The sequence below is a fragment of the Solea senegalensis genome, linkage group LG16 (assembly GCF_019176455.1).
Source record: "Solea senegalensis isolate Sse05_10M linkage group LG16, IFAPA_SoseM_1, whole genome shotgun sequence".
NCBI lineage: Eukaryota > Metazoa > Chordata > Actinopteri > Pleuronectiformes > Soleidae > Solea > Solea senegalensis.
The window spans coordinates 1,990,088-2,014,438 of record NC_058036.1 but is presented as its reverse complement, the minus strand read 5'-3'; the positions used below and the strand labels follow the sequence as shown (position 1 = coordinate 2,014,438).

Sequence of the window (24,351 nt, the reverse complement as noted above, 5' to 3'; positions counted from 1 at the left end):
AGCAACACAGTTTCTGTGCGGACTCATGTGAGAGACACAAGGACACAGATCCAGTTATCGTTGCGTATGTGGACGACTGTGCCGCTTATATCTGACTCATCGATTTAGACGTGGCAGTCTTGTATAAAGTACGTTAAAAATATGTGACCAGGAAATGTCTTTGGTAGAAGTTGAAGTCACTTTTTTATGATATTACTTAAGTAAATGTCTTAAAGTATATGACATTTACTGTACTTAAGTATCAAAAGTCATTCAATAGTTCAGATTAAGCCATGGTGGATCAGTGGTTGTCTTTCAACTGGAAGGTTGTGGGTTCAATTCCCAGCTCTGTTGGTCTATATGTGTCCTTGAGCAAAGACACCTAACCCCATGTTGTAGTGTGTGAATGGGGGAAAAACCATAATACCAAGATCATCATACTGGGAGAAGAATTATTGTCTTAGTCCGACTAAGGCTAGCTCAGTTTAAGTCTGACTAATGTTTTTACATGACATTAAGAAAACAGAATTATTGTCTTAGTCCGACTAAGGCTAGCTCAGTTTAAGTCTGAATAATGTTTTTGCATGACATTAAGAAAACAGAATTATTGTCTTAGTCTGACTAAGGCTAGCTCAGTTTTAGTCAGTCTAACTCGTTTACATGACATTAAGAAAACAGAATTATTGTCTTAGTCTGACTAATGCTAGCTCATTTTTAGTCTTAAAGTTGGACTTTTTTCAACCTTTTTTAGATCATGACTAATAAATAAACACATAAACAGATGTGGATATACAAGTCTTGCATCATATTTCTGTGCATAATAATAAATCTATCATACATACACGCATAGTTCAGTGTAGATAGGAGGCCCATCCCCCTCCACCTGTTCAACCACCTCTGTGCTGTTTCACCACAGCTGTATCGACGTGTTAGCGCTGACCCACTCTCACTCACTCACTCGCCCACTCACATGCAGATGTATATTCTCCCGCTCTCTGAAAACCCACCTCCTCCTCTCTTTTCTCCTCGCTTTTATTTCAAGCCCTCGGTTGTAGCTGCGGCTTTTTGATGTTGGTAAGAAACTGAGGAAGTGGTGATGAAAAAGAGGAAGAAAAAGAAATAGCATAGGAGGCTAAAAATAGCCCGTGGATGAGAAGTTGGCAGAAAATAGCCTTTCATCTGTGTTTTTGCAGCACTTACAGACACAGAAGGAAAATCCTGAGCAGAATAAACACACATGTGGTCATTGACTGTTATCACAGACTGAAACAGTGGTGGAGAGGGTCAAAGTTCACAGCTGGACAGAATCTCTGACCTCTAGACATTTTCTCTGTTTGGAAAAAAAATTTTTTGCAGCTCTTGCATGATGAGATAATGAGACAAAGAAACATAGTGTTGAGACATTGTGTTATTCCATCTTGTCTTTCATGCTTTCCTTCTTTCCTCCGTCCGTCTTTATTTCTCCCCGCTTCCTCCTTTAATTACCTTCTATCTGGTTTTCTTCACGTCCTGCTTCTGTCCTCATGTCCTTAAGTGTTTCCTTTCCTCCTTAACTTGGTCATAAATACACATTTGAACCAGAGATATTGCATTTAACGTATCAACTTAACACAACATTAATCTTTAGTGCTGGGGCGCCTTTCTCCTCTGTGCTAATGCGTCTTTATGGGGAGTGATTGATGGGAGCTTTTCTCCCGGCAGAGCTGCCGAGGCGACGGCAACAACTTCATGTTCGGCTCCTGAGGCCCATCCAAGACACACAGCAGACGGCAGACTATACATTTCACTGTACAAACATACACGGGACACAGCGGAGAGCCGGCTCTGAGCCAAAACGGTGTACGAGCTCCGCTTCTGAGGTTTACGTCAACTGGGCTGCCTGTCTCGCCGTCCTCTCGCTGGGTCAGCTGCTCCTCTCCGTGCTTCACTCTCACATCATCAGATCACACGTGTGTGGGAACTAACGACACACAGGAATCTGGGTCGATCATCTCACCTGAGGCTGATGATGATATAGCTACGCCACAGAAAAGTGGCATTAAAGAGACACATTATTAGTCTAGTTAGTCTAACTTTGTTAGACACTCAGTACGTTTACATGCACAGCTTAATCGAGCTAAGGTCGTAGTCCGACTAAGGGTTGCTCAGTTTTAGTCGGACTAATGTGTTTATGTGACATTAAGAAAACAAAATTATTGTCTTAGTCCGACTAAGGGTTGCTCAGTTTTAGTCGGATTAACGTGTTTACATGACATTAAGAAAACAGAATTATTGTCATAGTCTGACTAAGACTAGCTCAGTTATAGCCGGACTAACGTGTTTACATGACATTAAGAAAACAGAATTACTGTCTTAGTCCGATTAAGACTAGTTCAGTTATAGTGGGATTAACGTGTTTACATGACATTAAGAAAGCAGAATTATTGTCTTAGTCCGATTAAGACTAGCTCAGTTATAGTCGGATTAACGTATTTACATGACATTAAGAAAACAGAATTATTGTCTTAGTCTGACTTAGGCTAGCTCAGTTATAGTCGGACTAACGTGTAAACATGACATTAAGAAAACAGAATGACTGTCTTAGTCTGACTAAAATCAGACTTCTCACATGTAAACACACTGAGTGTGTCTGTTCCCGTCAGTCGTGTGTGCTGTGATCTATTTTAGAAGTGACTGCGTGAGTGCAGTGAGAGTGAATAACAACATTTCTCTGTAATCCAAGCACAGATCAGTGACTCCAGCATCTCCACCTTGATTCAATAAAGTTCAATAAAGTTTTTTTGTTTTTTTTTTTACTCTGTCTGGTTGGCAGTGAGGCAGACAGCCAGCTCATGGAGCCACACCACAGCTGATACACAGCAGGCTGACGACATTCAAACTGTTCCTTTTTCTTTTTTTTCCTACCCTGCGTTTCTTGCCAAGCGCTGGCAGCTGCCCGTTTAAGAGAGACATGTCTTTGACGTTCAGGTCTCACGATTAGATAACAGCACTTTGTTTGATCAGACTCGAGTGTTAAAGGGGGAAAAAGGGAAGATGAAAAGAAAGGGAAGAGAAATCCGCAAAATCCACTCAATAAATGTTGCTTTTATCTGATTCTACTTTCTCGTTCCGACCAATCTTTTTACTCTTTTTCCACCACATAGCACATTACAATATAGTACCAGGCGATAGTAGTGGGCGGAGTCATCGTAGCAAACTAGTGACTTTTCAGTGTAACTGAATCATTAGAATCGTTCAGTGCTTCCTGCATGACACCGCCACTGAACTGAAATACCACTGAACGTGGTCCTGATTGGGCTCACGAACGTGCTGTCGCTACATGCACCACACTCATTTTAGGCATTTCCTTTGCTGAATGTTGGAGATTAACGCATGGGTTCAGGGATTTTCTATAAGTATATTTTGGGATTATAAATAGATTTTTGAATTATAAGTACATTTTTGAATATAAGCAGAATTTGTAGTATAAGTAGAATTTGGAATTATAAGTACATTTTGGAATATAAGTAGATTTTTGAATTATAAGTAGATTTCGAATTATAAGTAGAATTTGGAATATAAGTAGAATTTGGAATTACAAGTAGATTTTGGAATATAAGTAGATTTTGGAATATAAGTAGAATTTGGAATTATAAGTAGATTAGATTTTGAATTATAAGTAGATTTTTAATTATAAGTAGAATTTGGAATATAAGTAGAATTTGGAATTATAAGTAGATTTTGGAATATAAGTAGATTTTGGAATATAAGTAGATTTTGGAATATAAGTAGAATTTGGAATTATAAGTACATTTTCAAATATAGGTAGATTTTGGAATTATAAGTAGAATTTGAATTTAAGTAGAATTTGGAACTATAAGTAGAATTTTTAGAGAAGTAGGATTTTTAAGTGTTTTTAACTGATCCACAGTTCCACATAGTTGGCTTTAATTCTTGTGTCAGATGTCACACTCTCTCTCTCTCTCTCTCTCTCTCTGTCAACGTCACATTTTAGTATTTCGTAGAAAATAACAGAGTCTTTTATTGTATTTTGGGGGAGGAGAGTGCATAAGCAAACACAGCTGAGTGCCTGTTTTCTTTGCTCTTTGTTGACTCTTAGCTTTACACCTCAGCTTATAATCAGAGCAGCAGGGAGACATTTGAGTGTGTGCTTTAAAGGAATAAAAGAAAGAAAAGCACATTTTAAACAAATCAAACTTGAAATCGTGCAAACTTGACCGCGTCGTGAACCACTGGTTAACCGTGGTTCATAGCAATGGAGTTGATAAAAAATGAGGTTGAAAATGTCAGATTAAAGGCTTTTCTTCTTCTTTCTTATCCATCCTAGCCAGGTAATTAATGATCCTGTGGCCCCGCTGATTCATCTCGTGACCTTCTGGAGGGGTCGTGACCTGATCCACTGGGATACAGTGTGTGTGTGTGTGTGTGTGAGACAGTGACGAACACAGAGAGTGAAGCAGAGAGCGAGGTGTCCTCACTGATCGTCCTCCGTGTCTTTGTGTGCTGGTGTTAATGATTAGTGCTGCTGCTGCTGCTGCTGCTGCTGCTGCTGCTGCTGCTGCTGCTGCTGCTGCTGCTTCACTCACACAAAAGCCAGAGTGAGTCCATCAGCCTCACGATTCACTGCAAACTGAACAGAAACAAAGTTGCTGCTGCTTCCGGCTCAGCTCGTCCGGGGGTTTTATCTGTGCAAAAATGCACAGAGATAAAAGTGCAACAGGAGGAAGACGTGAGTGAGTGAGTGAGTGTATGAGTGAGTGAGTGTATGAGTGAGTGAGGGTTCTGTCTGCCTGTGTGGTTGTTGTGGACGTGTCCCTGTGTCGCAGTCACACAGAACACTGAGGCTTTCTTTGTGTTTAATTTTTAACTCCCATTTAAAATGAAAAGGACCTCACCTTTCATCTCCCTCTGATCTGTTCCCCAGGGGAGGGAGGGGAGGAATGTGTGTGTGTGTGTTTGTGTTAATTTAGAAGTGCGGGGGAGTTTTGTTTTTCTACACCTCGTTCCCACTGGTTGAAAACTCACGTTTAATCCCAGGTTATAAAACCGGAAGCCAGAAACGCGTGTTCATTTCTTCTTAATTTTGGCAACAACAATAATAATAATAATAATAATAATAATAATAAATATAATAAACTTTATTTGTATGCAGTGCTGCATAATAAAAGGAAAATAACATTTAAAAACAGAAATACACGGGGCAGAATAAAACAGGACAAGGCTCGAGTCAGGAGGTTAAAACCCTGTTTTTAACTTTCAAATAAAGTAAAAAACACAGAGTTACCGACATTTTGGGTCTATTTTCTGATAATAACAATATATTTGTGTGTGTGTGTGTGTGAGAGAGGGAGAGGTCATCTGGTCACTTCGACCATCAGTATTTGAGCTGTCTCACTGAGCATTCTCACCATCTGTATGACCTCTCTCCTCCTGACCGGCTTTTGTTTCCCGAGCTCTCCCCTGCCTCCCCCTCCCTCCCTCTCCTCCTCCTCCTCCTCCCTCCGTGGTTTCTCACAGAACAGAGTCGTCTGACGGGTCAGCGCGCTCGCGGCCTTCATCGCCAGTGCAACCCTCCTCTTAATCATGTTGTTGCTGCGTTAGGTTTTCCCACGAGAACGAGCAAAATCACCTGTGGGTCGTCACCTCTTTCCCTGCAGGAATTTATTTATGTTTTATAAAATGAGCTGATTGAATGCAAAAGTTTACAAAGTTACTTCAGTGAAAACAAAAGCATTATCATAGCTGCTGTAAATCCAATTTATGGTCTTGAAACATTCAAATAAATGCAATATTTCAGGAGAATTTCATTTCCACATAGGCTGAACGTATATTTAGTTTTTTTAATTTGAATTCTGACAGAAAATATTGGCTATTTTCAGTTTTTTGCCATTAAAAAGTGTGAAGTTTATTCCGTTTTCTTCAGTTTTTTTACTGTAAATTATTCAAATTGTTCAAACTACAAATCAGTCGTGTATTCTTAAATAAACAGGACAAATAAAGCATAGTTTAAATGTAATGTATTTTGAATTCTGACAGAAAATAGTGGATATTTGTGCCTGATTCTTTAAGTTTTCTTTATTATTTAACCCAAACAGTTACAAATCAGTCTTACATGCTTCAATCGTCGCAGAATAAATGTAATGGTTTGAGGGGTGAGTCGTTGGATAGTAAGAAAATGAATTCTAACCAGAAAATACTGGCTATTTTCAGTTTTAGGGCAGGAAAAATACAAAGTTTTGTCCCTTTAAGTTTCTTAAATACTGCAAACACAGTTGCAGGATAAACATACGAGTTAGCTTAATGAGTCGTTTAATAGAAATACTTATGACTTAAAATAATGGATATTTGCTGTTTTATAGTGAAAAATTAAAGGTGAATTGTGTCCCTTTGCTCCATGTTTTGTTTTCAAATGTATTCAAAGTGAAGTGAATCAGATTTACGGGACAAATGTGCAGGTGGATTCTGGCCAAAAATACTGGATATTTTCAGTTTTCAATTTAAAAACTGGTAAGTTGTGTTCCTTTCTTTAAATATTTATATAGACTAAACAGTTGCATGTGCTCAAACAGCTGCAGGATAAGCATAAAATATTGGATATTTGCTGTTTTTACAGTGACAAATGTAGAGGTTTTGTCTCTTTTCTTCAACGACAGGTCACACTTGTCTCTCATAAACAAGTGGACACTGGAGATAAATACTCTCCTCTGACGTGTTGATGTCACAAATCAGGATGAAACCTGCAGGACAAACACAGGCTGACGACGACGACGACACACTCCTGCAGCCTCCTCACACTCACTGAGCAGAGAGCTGCTCCGCTTTATGGCGTCATAAAGTTGCCTTGTTGAAAACACAGTTTTAGGGCAGACGACAGTAATTGGCGCGTTGTCTCAACACCTCGGGGGCCGTCGCCTCCGTCACGACAGCAGTAATTAGTCCACAGATTTACTGTTCATGAACTCAAACACGTGTTAGGTTTTCACTTCAGGTCAAACATCAGGCTGTTTACAGGCGTTTCATCTGTCACGCTGTTTAGTGACAACTAACACACGGATGACAGTAAATCAATCTATTGTACATCCAATAATTAACAAAAGTATAAACTGGCTTATATAACCACTCACTTTTCTCTGTAGTTTGTTGCTTGGGTGGTTGTTTAGTTAGTTGGTTAGTTGTTAGTTGGTTGATTTGTTGGTTGATTTGTTGGTTGGTTGGTTGGTTGGTTGGTTGATTTGTTGGTTGGTTTTGTTTTGTTGGTTGGTTGATTTGTTGGTTGGTTGGTTGATTTGTTTGGTTGTTTTGTTGGTTAGTTGATTTGTTGGTTGGTTGGTCGGTTAGTTGTTAGTTGGTTGATTTGTTGGTTAGTTGGTTGATTTGTTTGGTTGGTTGTTTTGTTGGTTGTTGATTTGTTGGTTGGTTGATTTGTTGTTTTGTTGGTTAGTTGATTTGTTGGTTGGTTTGTTGTTTTGTTGGTTGGTTAGTTGTTGGTTGATTTGTTGGTTGGTTGGTTGATTGATTTGTTAGTTGGTTGTTTTGTTGGTTGGTTGGTTGGTTGGCTGTTTTGTTGGTTGGTTGATTTGTTGGTTGGTTGTTTTGTTAGTTGGTTGTTTTGTTGGTTGGTTGGTTGGTTGATTTGGGTTGGTTGGTTGTTTTGTTGGTTGGGTTGATTTTTGGTTGGTTGGTTTTGTTTGATTTGTTGGTTGGTTGATTTGTTTGTTGTTTTTGGTTGGTTGGTTGATTTGTTGGTTGGCTGATTTGGTTGGCTGGTTTGGTTTGTTGGTTGGTTGTTTTGTTAGTTGGTTGTTTTGTTGGTTGGTTGGTTGATTGATTTGTTGGTTGGTCGGTTGTTTTGTTGGTTGGCTGATTTGTTGGTTGGCTGTTTTGTTGGTTGGCTGATTTGTTGGTTGGTTTGTTGGTTGAACGCTACTAAGAAGAAGACAACAATGCTACAGCTGCCTAAACAGTCTGGTTGGAGCAGGGAGGGGAGTCGTGTGTCAGCTGGTTTGAGGGTCACAGTCAGTGAAACTAATAACTTTGTAACAACCTTTTGAACTGTTTACATTTAAACGTTACAAACTACAGCTTTAACATCCTCATACCACCACACTTAAAAAACCTGAACTCCAATTTTAGTAGAAAGAGTTTCTGACTCCATCATCATCATCATCATCATTATCAGATCTGGACTCGCTTTTCTGAACAATCACAGCAGAAGTAGGGGGCGCTCGTACTGTCCCTTCACTCGCTGCCTCCGGCGGCTCCAGAGGGACGGTGCTCTGAAACCTGCACCCCCTCCCGCAGCTGCTGCCGCAGTTTGTCCCAGCGGCGCAGCCCGGCGGAGGCAGAGGACTCGGGGAGAGGAGCAGCGGCAAGTGCGCAAACAGCACACGATCTACAGTCCTTCAAAATAAGAGTCTGATCTGAACGACACTGATGCTGATTTATTTTTATTTGTAGCAACAGCAGAAATGTGTGTTCTTTATGAATCTGTAACAGATTTACAAACATTAAGGACACTTAAGACAAATATTAAACAGCTTGAATAACATTTAATCATTTCATTTCATTTAATTATTTAAATTATCACACCGTTTGAATGAAAAGTACAACCATTTAACGTAATTGTTTGATTCACACAAAATATCTGATTAAATTTTTTTTAAACCTAAAATGATGACGTTCCTAAAATTATTATTTTTTTAATTTGAGTAGAAAAGAAAACAGCTGCCAAACAAAATACAGTTCAGTTAATAACGCCCAAAAACCAAAATAAATGATTATTTATTCGATCTAAATAATTAATAATCTATATTTTAAAATCATCATTTATTGAAAAATGTTATGATTAATGCTAAAAGTCCATTGTGTAAAGAGAAGATTTCTTTTTTCCCTCTCGCCAGCATTTTAACAACAAACGTCTCGCGTCACCTCTTTTATTTTGAAACTCATAGCCGGAAGTGCCGCTGCCGCCTGCTCCGCGCCGCCTTGTCGGCAGCTGCTTACTTGTACCCGCAGCCAGTGGCGAGCACACGCCAGTGTGAGTCTGTCGATCCGAGGCGACGGAGCTCAGCGACTGTCTATCACACACACACACACACACACACCGCGCCGGACAGGAGCGAGGATCCGCGCTCGCCGCCTTCACCTCCCGCCTCCTCCTCACCGAACCCCCCGCTCTGCTCCGGAGGATGAACGCAGCTCGGAGCTCCGGACACGTTGGAGCGCAGCAGCGCGCGCTGGGAAACGGGATATAGTGAAGAAGTTGGTGCGGGTTTTTTTTTTTTTTGCAGCGGCGGAGCCTGCGAGCGGAGGAAGACTCTGTTCTGTCAAGTGAAGAAGGATTTTTGTTTTCTTTTTCTCCTTCACTGTCACCAGAACTGGTCCGAGCAGCACGAGGACCAGAGGATTAAAGAGGGGTTTTCTGGGTTTTTACAAAGTTAACCGGAGAATAAAGTGTGTTATTCTGCTCGTGGATGCTCAGGGACTCACGAGACGCTGAGATTTACCGTCAGAGCGGAAACACAAGGTAAGAACATGAATATTATTATTATTATTATTTTATTATTATTGTGATGATGATGTCAGCTGTTATAGAAGTAGCTTCACTTCCTTATGCGTCGCAGAGATTCAGTCTTGCACTGTGTGTGTCTGCGTGTGTTTGTGTGTGTGTTGCGTGGAGCAGCAGCAGCAGCCCCACGGTGTTGCCGCACGTATGTCGCACAGGTGGCGCAGAAGGAAAATCTCTGCTTGTGAGCCTCTGCTTTGCTCTGTGCGTAAACGGCGCGTCCTGGACGCAGTCAGCGCAACGAGGACGCAACCTGTGCGTCTGATTAAAACATTACTGTGGCGGAATTAAAAGGGGGGGGGAAGCGCACTGGAATTGATGGTTGCTCTGTGTGTGGCGCAGGGTTTTTGGAATTACGCACACCGCGAAGCACATTATGGTTGGGAATGATATAACTCAGTGTTTTGTGTGTGGATGCTGGTTGAGCAGGTTTTCTTGTGCGTAAAAACGCACAGATGTGACACTTTGGTTTCCAGATGTGACGAAAACATGAAACTTTGCGTCAAAAGAAACCAATGATCTTTGGAAATGACGCACAATGCGACAAGAAACCTCCACATTTACGCTTTGGGTGCAGCTTTAATGTAAATCGTCATGCGTAAAAAACGCGTAATCGCTGTGACCCAAAATATTGACACTTTTGTTCCTGGAAAATCCTGAAATGAGGAAAACGTTTCCACAAAAAAAAAAAACCCCAAACAGTTTCCTCCAATTTGAATTACGCACGTTGTTTAAAGGAGAGCTCTACGTATTTATTTATGTATTCTTTGTAAACTGCATGTTAGTGCAACTTATACAGCAATATGCGTAAAGTTTGGAGACGCTGTGACTCCAAATATTGACATTTTGGTTTCCAGAGAACCCGTGCTATGAGGAACTCACGGGGAAACTTATGACAGACATCAAACACGTCAGAATAACATGGTGGAGCTTAATCGTCCTCGTGTGTTTTAATGAGAACAAACGTACGTAAAAACGACTTTGGATTCCAGAAAAATCTCTGCCGTGAGATAAAAAAAACTTCTCATATAAATGATGAGATTACGCGCACAGCACAGGTCTGTTTACACGAGGCCGATTCTGGTTTCCACGCGTAAATTCACTGTCAGAAAACGAGCGTGTTTGCATGAACACGCCTTTTCTCCTCACTGCAACAGTGACGTCTCGTTCGCCTCAGACATGAATTATTACACAGCGCAGAGACTCTGATCGTGACTCTGTGAAGCTTCTCCAAACAGCAGCGGCTTCCTCTCTTCTCCTCCTCCTCCTCCTCCTCCTCCTCGGCTTCTTCAGCAGCTTCCGCGCGTCACTCAGCTCCCTCTTCAGACACACGCGCTCCACCAGGATCCACTCAGCTCGGCGTCACCGCGGAAAATGACCGGTTTAACGCGTGCTGGGAGAGGAGAGGGTGCTGAAATGAGATTTTGGGACCCCCGCACTTGCACGAGCCCCATTTCAATTCCAGAGTCATTTAAAAACAGGCGCGCGCGAGCTATAATGGCCTAATGCCGCAAATTAATTGCCGCTATTGACCCGAGAAATGACGCGCTGTGTTTTCCATCACACTCAGACACGTTTCTCTTCCAAATGAGACCGTGATTGCCTCCTTTCATTACGCACACACTGGCCTGAAGCCATCACTCTTTACTCTGCGTGGAGACATTTCTGAGCCATTTCTTCCCCAAAAAAGGGAATGAAAGTGTCTAATCTGAGTGATTCGAACACCTTTTCACTGAAATAACGGCCTTATATTCCTGTAGCAGCCAGAAATTGTCTGTGATTCTCATTTAAGAACTTCACTCTTTGTCGAAAACCATTCAAAAATAAACTAAGAACCTTTCATTTCACAGAAATGTTCTAATAACGTCATATTTTATCCTCCATACAGTAAATAATGGGTCACAGTGGCAACAATTAATCAAAATTAAGTTATTTTAAAAGTATTTTGAATAATAAGTAAGTCTAACCAGTTTCTTGACAGTAAATGTCATCATTTTGAGGTTTGAGACACTTTTTAATGGTGTTTTTTGGACCCAACGATCAACATATGGACTTTGGAGCAGCACAGCCTTTCTAAAAACTATCAAAAATATGAAAATTGTAAAAAAAAAATCAAGCTGCTGCCATGGTGCCACTTCAAAGCAAAGCGGCTGTTTCCTGCTGCTGCAATTTTCATCCATAACATCTGTCAGAGGAGTAATAGCAGCGTTTCCAGCGTTTCCTGGGCCGTTTAGTGGCGTTGAGGCGTTAAAAAGTCACATCAAATATACCTTAAATCTTCCCGTCCGTGCCCAGAGAGCGGGGAACGACTCGGCTCGGTGTGAACGCTCTGTCAGCCGCGTTCTGTTCCGGAGTCTCGTGCCGTCTCGTGTCTCACAGATCCCCAGAGGGACGTAAAAGTGTCCTCCTGGGCCGTTCTAGTGTGTCAGTGCGAGGACAGGGCTGAGCCGGAGTCCACGTCCCCCGCTCGTCCATATATGTCCTCTTCTCACGTGAGGCTGAAGTCAGTGTGGATAACTGTAAATAAACTGCATTTATGTGGCGATTTCCTGGTTTCTTTGCTCCATGGTTTGTGGATCTGGACCAAACTAAGCAATTCATTGTGAAAATAATCAATAATGGAACTAATTGTTGTTTTTCTCATCCTTTAAAAGAGACAGAAAACCCACAAATGATCATTTACTGACAGATTAGAAACAGTCAACGCTCTTAAATCACGTTAACACATTAAATTTTGTCCACAACGAAGATTATAATCCAAATTAACTGCATGCTTTCACTCGGGAGACAAAAATCCGTTTGCAATTATCCGATATTCGTCATCGCAATTACCGTAACGACAGATTTGAACACGCTGAATGTTTGTCCCCGCCTGTCTGTCCATCTCCCGCTCCGCCCAGATTCTCTCTCTCTAATCCCCCCCCCTTTTTTCCCAGCGTGACACAGTGAATCAAACTCTTTCACTTAATTGTTAAAGATTACAGCGACAGTCGCATGTGACGAGCATGTGACGAGCATGTGGGCCCATGAACTTTAATATTCATGTTTTATTCCGTTTTCTCTTCCGCGCTTTGAGAAAACATTCACGTTGGAAACATTTCGTAGTCTTTGAACTGCACATCTCCTCCTCCTCGAGGTCGTTAAGAGGAATCAAAGTGGGCTTGTTTGTTTTTTTTATTTCCTTTTAAGTTGTAGCTTCACGACCTGTGACGAAATGAGAGAATAAAAGGGTTTACACATTTGTCTGCCAGTGTAATTTTTCTTCCAATTTCATGCCATCAATCACGTCGCACATACACGAGCTGCTGCTGCTGCTGCTGCTGCTGCACCAGGATTCACTCTGTGCCACGAGGGAGTCGCAGCTAATAGCTGTCGCTGAAATGGCTCAAACCTGGAGAAGGGAATCGTTTTCCAATTTCTTCCCACATGGCTCAAGAGGCTGTCGTGTCGAAACAGATCTGGATGTGGAGCTTTTTGTCAGCTTCTCGACGTGTAGTGCCCATAAAAAGCTGAGGTTTTCTTTCTGTGTGTGTGTTAGTGTGTGCGCCAGAGAAAACAAGAGTTTCCGATCACACAGGCCTGTAATCAGCTGCCTCCACGCCTGGAGAGCGAAGGCCTTATCGTGTGTTGTACAAACAAACCGCGGCAGCAGCAGCAGCGGCGTGTAGGCGTCGCACAACAACTGAGGACGACATGAAAGGCCGCAGTGCGTTTGTGCTCGGTGTGCGCGACGTTTGTTGTCGATAATATGCAGTGTTAAGACCTGCATATTATGCCCTCAGAGGCGGAGCCTCCTCTGAGAGACCGGTTAATTGTTAACAATACTGTGTTAAAACACGGGTGGTGTAGTGGTTAGCACTCTTTGCCTTTGCAGCAAGAAGGCCCGGGTTCGAGACCCAGTCAGAACAAGTTATAGTCAGATATACCGTGTACATGTACTGTTTAATCAAACTAAGGTCGTAGTCTGACTAAGACTAATCGGACTGGTTGCAGAGTGCGAGTACACATGGAGTGAGTCAATTTCTGCTGGTCCTGTATGTTTCGGACATTTTTGTGCATGTGCAGAACGCCAAGTCCGACTAAACGTATACATGCAGGAGTAATCAGACTATGAATCTCATTATCCAGGTACGTTAGTCCGACTAAGACTAAGGTCAATTTCAGTCGGACCAACGTGTTTACATGACGTTAAGAAAACAGAATTATTGCCTTAGTCTGACTAAAATGAGACTTCTCACATGCATGTTCTCCCTGTGTGTAGTAAGAACTTTCCAGAACTGGTGGGTTCTTATGGGACTAAGATTTAAGTTAAGGTAAGGGATAACGCTGCATAAACTGTGTTTAACAAAGTTACCGGCTTGGTTTTTGTTTGAAAAGTACTGCACTGTACTTTAGTCTGGTTGTTAACCTGGTTGTGTTTGTATCCACTTGCTGTCAGTGTCAGGTTCACCTGCTTGTTGGGTCACTGTGAACTTTTGTCGGACCCCAACCAAAAAAAACAAAACTTTCCCACACATTTTCTAGGCGTCAGAAATGACCATATCTGTGAAACGCTGGTTAAATGAAAGGCTAACGACAGCTAGTTTGCCATCAGATGAACTTCTGCCTAACTTTCAATGCATTAACTGTACGTTTATGGGATTTTACCTACTTTAACTTCAGGGTGGCAGGTGGCAGTTTGATGTCGGTTGTTAACACATCTGACCCCGACTACCTCCCAAAGAAGCAGTTTAACCCTCTTCATGATAATCAGGCCGTCTGGATTTATTTTGATTTCATGGCTGTAGAATAAGTTCAAGAACGCAAGTTTGATATCTGGCAGTTCCACCGTTTAGGAATTACGCCACTGAGAAGCCTGCGACTGGACGGTCGTTGCGTTCCTTGGGAGTCCTGAGGGGCTACCGTAATGGCAAGTATACGGGCGCAGAGCGGTCGAGGAGTGACGCTAATGGCGGGTTGAATGAGAGGCTAACGGCGGATTGTTTGTCAGCAGATGAACTTCTGTGTAACAGTAAAAATGATGGGCTTTTTGCCTCTAACTTCAGGGTGGCCCCGTTATGCCAGCAGCCCCCAAATTCTCTTGGAACGCTTCTGTATTTGCACAGTTACATACAACTGTGTGTTGTCAAAATAAAAAATCTTTGAGTGTGGTATTATCTCACAGCTAAAGGTATTTTAGAGCTGGACGGATCTGCTAATGTTTAAGCTGACACTGGTAGTGTGTGTGTGTGTGGGGGCCCTCTCTCTCTCTCTCTCTCTCTCTCTCTCTCTGCAAACCTCAGTACATTCCAGCTTCTCCTTGCTTAAGCAAACAGAGAGCAGATCACTTCACCACCTCCGCTGCCACGGCCACAGCCGCCGCTGTTCTCCGCGGCCCCCCTCCTCCTCTCCCCCCTGCCTCCTGCGAGCCTTTGGGCGCTGATATCGTAGATTCTGGCATTCCTCATCCAGCGGGAGGATTAGTAAATCCGTGTCAATCTGTAAACTAAATGCTAAACCATGCGGAAGAGTTTGCCGAGCAGAGAAGGAGAGTCGTGAGGTACCGTGCGTGAACTTGTGCTCTGAAGCTAAAGGGTCTGTTCTTGTGCCCCCCCAGCCTCTTATGAGCTGTTTTTAAATATCGGCAGCGCTTTAATCCAGACATGCTAACGGGTGATCAGGTGCTCCTGAGTGAGAGTCTTGAGAGAAACTGCAAAGAGGGATTTCCACTCTAATCCTTGGAATCTGCGAGGAATGCCGAGTCAGAATACGTTAGCATGTGTGCTCACATCGCCAGGCAACTTCACTGTGCTGCGTTCAACTCGACACACTCACTTTTCCTTTGATTCTATTGTTCACACGGGTCAAAGGTCACGCTTAATCCAGTGTTTCTTTGGACCAGTGAGAATGTGTTTAATCAGAATTCCCTCCTGGGTCAAATTATTCAAAACAAGCGGGAATGAAATACGTCAATTTCTCCTTCGTTTACTTCATTTCTTGCACTAGGCACATTTAACAGGCACAGTTTAGTAGAGCTAAGGCCTTAGTCCGGCTAAGACAGACAATTAGACAAGTTGCAGAATCCGAGTACACATGCGGAGGACAAAATCGGCTTTATCGGCAGAACATCAAGTCCGATTCCGTTCCAATAAAGTGTATACATGCAGGAGTAATCAGACTATGAATGTCATTATCCAGGTACGTTAGTCCGACTAAGACTAGCTTGTTTTCAGTCAGACTAAGGTGTTTGCGTGACGTTAAGAAAACAGAATTATTGCCTTAGTCAGACTTCTCACATGCATGTAAACACACTGTCATCGTGAACAGCACAATGCTAAGACAGGCGTCCATCTTGGGGCTGCTAGCGTAGCCGTTAGCCATGAATGTTTTTAGCAAACCTTTCTTCATTGGAGTAGCACCTTAAAACTGTTCACTCACTGTTGAGCTTTGTGTGTTTGTGACGTCACAAAAACGGCTAACGGCTAATTGTGAAAGAATCTTTGTTGTTGTACCGCTGTTTTGAGCTGTGTTTGATTCGTCCTCGTCTTTCCTGTTTTCCAGGTCCGTGGCGGCGGAGGACGTTTTGGATATTTTTTCCTGAGACGCGCGAGAGAGGCCGCTGCCGCCGCCGCCGTGCTGGACAGCATGCGAACCGAGGATGTCGTCTGAGTCGGGCGTGGCTGCTCTGCGTCTCACCTCGTCGTCCGGAGGGATGACGGCTCTGTGGTGCTCGCTCTGGCTTTCTGTCCTCCTGCCTCTGTGCGTCGCTCCGGCCCGGCTGCCGAGAGCGCCGCCCTCCGGTAAGACCTCCGTAGATCACATGGTGACGATACGAGTTTGCTAGCCCTGGCATTTGCTTCCGTGCTGAGAGGTCGCGTCACAGGGAATGAAGTGTCCGAGATAGTTGCAGCCTTTTTTCAGTGTACCGTATCAGTTTGGGCCGGTTATTTTGGTGCCATTCTTAATGTAAAGCTCAAAAAATATGTCCTGTACTGTCTTTACAAGGAAATAAGTAGAACAATACCGATCCTTATTGGGGAAATCAGTGCAGCCAGTTGCCTCTAAAGTATTATTAGATATTAAATTGAGTACATGCTGCGGGTCAGACGACCTCAGCTCTAGCTCTTATGCGTCTTGGGGACACATTTGCTTCCACGGCGGCTCGAGAATGTGTGTCCACATGTGGTTTTAATGACTGGATTCATGAATGCAAGGCGATTCTAACGTGTCGGATCGTTTCCGACGGATGTTGTTGTCACGTCTGAACAAGCAAAGGAACTTTGACTCGGTGACGTCGTCCGTATTTACCGGGTTTTTATGTTGTTTATGTCCCTGAAGGCATCATTGGCGTTGCATAAGGATGTGGTTTCTCTTCAACATCCATAAACTTTTTTATATCCAAACGACTTTTGATTTCATTCCAGTGATCCTTTGGTCGTTTGTTTCATTGTTAAATATTGACAGGATAGGATTTGCTTTTTCTTGCTGCTGTGAATTCCGTATGTTTTTTTTCCGCTTTATTGAGAGACATTAATGAAAAAAAATCCTCCTTAAATCGCCTGCACACGTCTGCAAACATGTACATCCGCCCTCATTTGCTTAAAACCCATTTTTTATCTCTTCAAATAAGAGCGTTAAACACGCGTTTGTTGTTAATGCGACTTTGTCTCGTACGACTCAGATTTTAATTGGATTCTCGCCGGTTGGCTGAGCTCGGCGAAATAGATTCTCCCGCTCTTTGTTCTCGAGGCAAAGATCAATGCAGAGTAAACTGTCGACTGTGTTGTGCTTTGATCTCTGCACTGTGCACACACACACACACACACTAAAATAACTAACACAGCAGTGGGTTCTTTTTTCTCAGGCGTCAGCGGAGTGATGGTTTCTGTCCTCCTTCTTTTTCCTCCCTTTTACTAATAAAAAAGAAAAAAGTTTTTTAAAGCGAGTGTTTGACACAGTTTTCACACGTCAGGAAAGTGTGTGTGTGTGTGTGTGTCCTTGTATTTGTAACCTTTTTAAAGGAATAAACGGTGACCTTGTCAGGACCAGTCATCCTCGATGGGGAACAAAACCTGGTCCTAATGAGGCAGAACCTCATTTCTGAGGAGTTACAGACTATTTTCAGATAATAAGGAGTTCATATTTTGTGTTGGTGACTGTAAGTCTGGATTTTTTTCCTTTAAGTTTGGGACTAAAGGCTTTTCCACTACTCAGTTCCAGCACGGCTCGACTCAACACGGTTGATTTTGCTTTTCCATCAGTGATAGTACCTGTTTTCTTTTTTTAGCACCTGCTCTGAGCTGAGCCGATACTAAAATGTGACGTCGACAGACTGCCGGTCACTGATTGGCCAGAGTCAGAGAGTCATGAGCGCAACGTTCGACACAAGAATCAAATTAAATTAACGCTAATCTCCAACATTTAGCAAAGGAAATAAACTGTCAATATTTAAGTTTGAATCACGACCACGTTCAGTGACTGTGTCAAGAAGTACTGAACGATTCTGTGAACAAGTCTGTTTATTTCAACTGATTCTAATGATTCAGTTTAGAGCTGCAACTAACGATTATTTTCATAATCGATTCATCTGTCGATTATTTTCTCGATGAATCGTTTGGTCCATAAAATATCAGAAAACCTGTTGATCAGTGTTTGTCAAACCTGGAAATGATGATGTTGTCAAAAGTCTTGTTTTGTCACTTTTAATGATTTCTTTGTTGTCCAGAGCAAAGAAATGAAGAAAATACTCACATTTAAGAAGCTCAAACAATCGGAAATCTTGTTTTAATCATGGAAAAAAACTTCAAACCGATTATCGACTATCAAAATAGTTGTCGATTCATTTTATAATCGATACCAAACCATCTAGAGTCGAGCCGCGCCAACCTGAGGCGAGGCGCGCTGGAACCGTGAAGTGGAAAAGTGCTATAAGATGGTGTTCTTTGGGCCTTTTTTTAAGGTGGAAAAGTTGCCTTTATACTCCAGGCTGACATGGACTTTGGAACATCTCTCTCTCTCTCTCCCTCTCTCCCTCCCCCTCTCTCTCTCGCTCATGTAAAACCACAGTGTTACAATAGTCATCTTGTGATTCCGTCTGCTTGATCGCCCTCCCTGCTGGGAGCCATCACTGCCAATCATACTTGGCATCATTCAAAAAGCGAGAGAGTGAGTGTGTGTTATTTTAAACCCCTCCGGGTGGCGGCTCTTTGGGCTGCGATCTCTCTCTGTCTGTCTCTCTCTCTCTCTGTCTGTCTCTCTCTGTCTGTCTCTCTCTCTCTCTGTGTACCTGCAACATTCGCAGACGTGTCCAAAAACAGTCGGAGCTCCGCACGCTGAGAGGGTTTCTATTATTATTATTTTTGTTCTTATTATAAGTTACTTGTGTTTATTGTGTTTAAAGGTGTAAGCGGTTAATTTGCTGCGAGGTGAGAACATGCAGCACGCGCAGCACGCGCAGCACGCGCAGCCATGATTTAAATGAAAACAGGGGAGGGGAAAACTCACAGCGAGAGCCAAACACGCCCACAGCCGTCCGGTCCGCGTCCGTGTCACGCTCGTCAGCCTCTAACCGTGAACGCTTCACGTCCATCACGACTCCGCCCCGTCCAGCAGACTTCCCCCCGCGTCCACAGATGGACGAGCAGTCGGGATGAAGTGACTGTCGTTCTCTGGCAGATGGCACAGTTTTTCCCCCTCCGTCGCCGCAGCAGCAGCGCTGAGCTGCTGTGGAGTTGTCACTCAGGTTTTTGCCCGTGTGTGTCTGTGTGTGTCTGTGTGTGTGTGTGTGTGTGTGTCCTTGAAAGTTCACACCCGAATTGTAAATACACATTTTGAAAGTATCTTTGGACTAATAATGATACTTCTACCACGTAACAGTTGTTTACGTTGAGCTGTTTTTCATTTTCCATTCCACTGACTCCTGCGGGCCACCGTACATTTACAAAACTACGTGTTCTTGGCTGGAAAACTGTGATTTTCTCACGTAAAAGAAGCCTTTGTGGGTCAGAAAATAAGGTCACACACTTTTATTAAGTTACTGGAATAAATCTGCAGCTGTGGACTGTATGTATGTGTGCGTGTGTGTGTGTGTGTGTGTGTGTTTACGTTTAATGTTGTTGTTTATTCGTCCGAAGCCCGGTGGCATTTCCAAGCTGCGTGAAACGAAGAAATGTTTGAGGAGTCGTGTTGACCAGAGCGAGTGACTAATGACAAAGACCAGAAGCTGCTTGTGTGTGTGTGTGTGTGTGTGTGTGTGTGTGTGTGTGTGTTTACTGACACACACACACACACACACACAAAGTGCCCCCGTGGAGCTCAGATGAAATATTTGGCTCCTGAGCTCCAACGCCTTCTGTGCAGCAGCAGACACATGAATTCAGCACATTCACTTTTGCTGTTGTGTGCGTGTGCGTGTGTGTGTGCGTGTGTGTGTGTGTGTGTATTACAGGCCTACGCGGAGTCTGTAGTTAAGTCAATGTTATGTCTGTGTGAGCAGTGGCGGCTCATGAAAGGGAGGCAGTGAAAGAAGATGAAAAGAGAGAAACATAGAAATTAAAGGATCGCGGAAAGTCTGTGTGTGTGTGTGTGGTCAGTGTCCAATTGTCAAACAAACCTGTCTTTGTGAGGACAATCTTGTCCTCACAACTGTAACAGACTTTTTTGAGGATAAAGAACCTGGTTTAATAATTAGTCAGTAAATAGGCGTTAGGCATGTAGTTGTGATGGTTAACCCTGAAGAATAATACACAACCTACTGTGGGGTGAAAGGTGTCCTCACTTTCCCAAAATGTCTTCACTCTCCCAAAATGTCTTCACTTTCCCAAATATGTCCTCAATTTCCTAAAGTGTCCTCACTTTCTCTAAAAAATGTGTTGGTCCTCACAAAGATACCCATACAAGAACACACACACACACACTGGTTTGCGTGACTTCAGAGGACGTTGCATTGACTAACTTTGATAAACCACGTCTCCGCCTTAAAATGCAGTCATTTACACGACGGGGACATGATTTATGTCCCCATAGGGAAGACGAGTCCCCGTACTGTGTCCCCACAACATAAGGAATACCAGGCTCTGACACACACACACAGATGAAGGAGATTCCTTCCACTCCCCGCGTCTTCCGCGTGAACTTTCCCTGCAGCTTTTATCGAGAGATCTTCTTGGCAGGCGCCGCGCGTCATGTACGCCAAATGAGCTCGGAGGATGACGACTTGTTGAACAATGACTTTTCTATCCTCCGTCCATCAGGCACTTAATCCACCTGACACTTTTCTGGATGGGATTAAACATTAAAACGCGACTCCCCGTTGAACAGATGCATCATTGTGAGTGAGGTGTGTCTCTCCTGGACTACCGTGTACGGCGCACTGTCGCGAGGTTTCATGACAAAACACTGTTAACCTATAAAAAGATGATTTATACCCAGAGCTCCTGAATTCACGCAGCTTTCATCAGATTATGTTTTTCCAATATCATGTTTTACTCTGCGCTGTCTCGTCCTTCGCAGCACGATGTTATGTATGAGGGAGATTTTCTTTAAGCTCTCGCTAAGTTAAACTGTCTAGACGCCCTCTGTGTGTGTGTGTGTGTGTGTGTGAGTCGAAAAAACCTGTTGCTACGCAAAATGTTATTAAAAGTCTTTTATATCAGATCACAGACTCAAGCGAGCGTCGTTCACAAAGGATTTTATTTGTGCTTTTCCTAAAGTACGTGAAATGGCGCTTTTCCACTACATGGTACCGCCTCGGCTCGGCTCGGCACTTTTTGGTTGGTGTTCCATGACTTCATAGCTCCTCCTCAAAGTGAGCGCCGTCGTCATAGCAACGGCTGTGTGAAACTGCCGCGACGTGGTTTTTATAAGCGACAAACTCGTGACTTGTAAAGCAGTTGTTTTGGGTGTCATTAGAATCATTAGAATCAGTCTATTTAAAAAGATTTGTTCACAGAATCGTTCAGCACTTCCTGCGTGCGACCACTGAACTGAAATACCACTGAACGGGTCGCGGTCTGAACACACAATCCCCGGCTTTCGGCAGTGATGTCGCTAAATACCCCAGAGTGTTAAATATTGACATTTTAGACATTTGCTTTGTTAAATGTTGGAGATTAATGCACGTTTTCAGAGATTTTTAAGTCTTTTTAACTGAGCTACAGTTCGGCATTGTTGGCTTTGATTCTTCGGCCGTGACGTCGCGCTCATGACTCTTCCAGTGACGACACTCTCTCTCTCGTCACACTTTAGTATCGCTTGGAAACACCAGGTACTGTCACTGCTGGAAAAGCATAGCAAAAGTGTCTGTTGAAACCTTTTAAAGTAGTGATTTCTAATCTGTTTTATTTACTTTCTACGTCCCGAATGAATGATCGCACATGTTGATTTTTAGATTTGACATATACGGTGAACAATATTCCCTTCCTCCGCTATCTCGTGCCGCCAACGGACAAACCAATCAGAGCACACGTGTTCCACATTTTAAAGCAGAAGCTAACTGCTAAGATCCCTTTTTTCTGGTCTGCGTTGGCCACCGTAGTTAGTTTTCCTGGGAAAGGGAATTGTGAGCGTAACCGCCCCAGAGATACACCGGTTGCAGAATGCGCTGCGCTCTGATCCGCCAATTCACACGCCAATTTGGCGTAGTTTCTCAAACCCTTCAAGTAAAAGCCGACTCTCGGGCCACTTTGTTTTGTCAACAAAGCAAAGTTGGCTGCGCCGCGTAATGATTTATTTTGTCACGCGACGACGCTGAGATACCGGAAAATATTCACATTTAAGAAGCCGGAAAAAAAGTCTATCGTTGATGAATCTTTTGAAGATGGAAAATCAGAGGGTGTTTCATTTGTCCACCGTGGGCTTCTGTAAGCTCCGCCTCTGACCCTCTCGATTTCATACACTTCTATAATATTTTATCTTCGTTTTCTCCCCGGGCCCTTTAAACGTGCTCTCAGGTGAGCGGTGGATCAGCGGTGGATCAGCAGGTCACGTTCAGCTCACGACCTCTGCACACTGTGTGTGTGTGTGTGTGTGTGTGTGTGTGTTAATCCGCCTCATTAATGCTCTTTGAAAGTGTCCCTGCTTGTCAGTGGATGAATTATAGATGAAAACAAGGACCTGTCTGTGTTCTCCTCACGTCTGAACCCCTGCTCCACCACCACCCACTCTGTTCCCACTGTGGGTTTGTCTCTCTCTCTCTCTGACGTTCCACTGGTTTTTCTGTCGTTCTTTGGCTCGTTGTCATCAGTGCAGCAGCCGTTTGATTGTCCTGTGAACTGCCACTCTCACACACACACACACACACACACACACATGCAGTCTCGCTGCTGGCTGACAGCGGCGTTGACACACGGCAGGTTTTTAATTACAAAGCTCCCCTTAAGGAAATTGTTGAGATACTTAACAGATAAGGCAGACGAGCAGGGAAACAAAGAGGCTCGTTGTGTCGCATCGGCACGACTGGTTTTTCAGAGACAGGGTGTGTGTGTGTGTGTGTGTGTGTGTGAGAGTTTCGGATTATTCAGCTGCAGCAGTTCAATCTGACAAAATATTTGTGATGCTGTGAAGAGGAGAGACTGCTGCTGTTTTAGTGAAAGTAAAGAAAGTCTCTCTCTCTGTCTCCCTGTCTCTCTCTCTGGCTCACACCTGGATTAACGGTCACCTCTGCGTCCGTGACATCATTTATTTTGATTTAATTGTCGTGATTGATGGTGATTGCAGTCGGTGTGTACTCAGAAATGAACCACACAATCAAAATACACACATTTTCAAAGAAAACATGGATTTAATCATAAAAAAAAAAACACTTTTTGTTTGCAATGGAATTTTTGTTGATTATTTTGCGTTTGCGATTCTGACGCTGGGCGGGGCTTAGGAAGCTGCCTGCTGATTGGCTACATCCAAGTCCATTAGAGTATCTAACATTTGTCAGATTCTCACAATTATCTCGTTCCAGACGCTCCACTGAGCTGTCGAACCAAAAGCCAATCAGCAGACGGCATCCTAAGCCCCGCCCAGGGTCAGAATCGCACCCTGGCGCACAAAAAGAACAAGCGAGGGAGCAAAAGTGTACGTTCAAGCAAACAAAAGACAATCTTTTTGAACGATGAAATCCATATTTAATTTTCAGGTTTGTGTGTGACCACTTTAGACCTGGTTCTAAGGGTTAGGTTAAGGGTTAATGTAAGGCGCGTCCTCACCAGTGCTACTGTACAAGACTGTGTGTGTGTACACAGAACGCTCCTGTATTTGTTGCCTCTTCAGGACCCTTCTTCTGGCATAAACACTGACCTTGTCAGGACCAGTAGGAGACCAAAACCTGGTCCTAATAAGGCAGAACTAACTCATTTTAAGCTAAGATTTTAATGTGTGTGTGTGTGTGTGACATAGTGGAAACTTGAGGATGAAAAAGAAAATAATGGAGCGTGGAGAGTTTCTCATGGAGATGTGAGTGTTTCTTTCATCTCCCTCTGCGCTCTCTCTCTTTCTTTCAGTCACACGTTCACATCTGCTCACTCTTTCATCCTCTTCCTCACGTCTGCCAGGAGTCAAAGTCAAATCTGTGTCGTCGACATGATCACAATCAGGTTTCCTGCGTCCAAACCTGCGTCTTCCACGTTTACACTTTAGTGTATTCCCATCTGCAGGAACCACGTTTCATTCATGTTCAGTGTGATTTAATTTAACAGATGAATCAATTATGAATCAATTACTCAATTAAAACAACATTCTTAAATGTGAATATGTTCTTTGCTCCATATAACAAATAAATCATTAAAAGTGAATCATTTTGCGTTCGTGGACAATAAAGACGATTGAGAACTTGATCATTT

General features: G+C 43.1%; 1 protein-coding gene across 8 annotated transcripts in view; it reads left to right on the top strand.

The window, feature by feature from the left end:
* The first annotated feature begins 9,026 nt into the window (after window positions 1-9,026).
* fgfr3 (fibroblast growth factor receptor 3) overlaps window positions 9,027-24,351 on the top strand; it is a 68,651-nt gene continuing 53,326 nt past the window's right edge. For all 8 annotated transcript variants that reach the window (XM_044047243.1, XM_044047241.1, XM_044047242.1 and 5 more), the window contains exons 1-2: window positions 9,027-9,505; window positions 16,085-16,323. In XM_044047243.1, coding sequence (XP_043903178.1) covers window positions 16,182-16,323 — 142 coding nt within the window. In that variant the 5' untranslated portion in view covers window positions 9,027-9,505; window positions 16,085-16,181. The remainder of the gene's footprint in view (window positions 9,506-16,084; window positions 16,324-24,351) is intronic.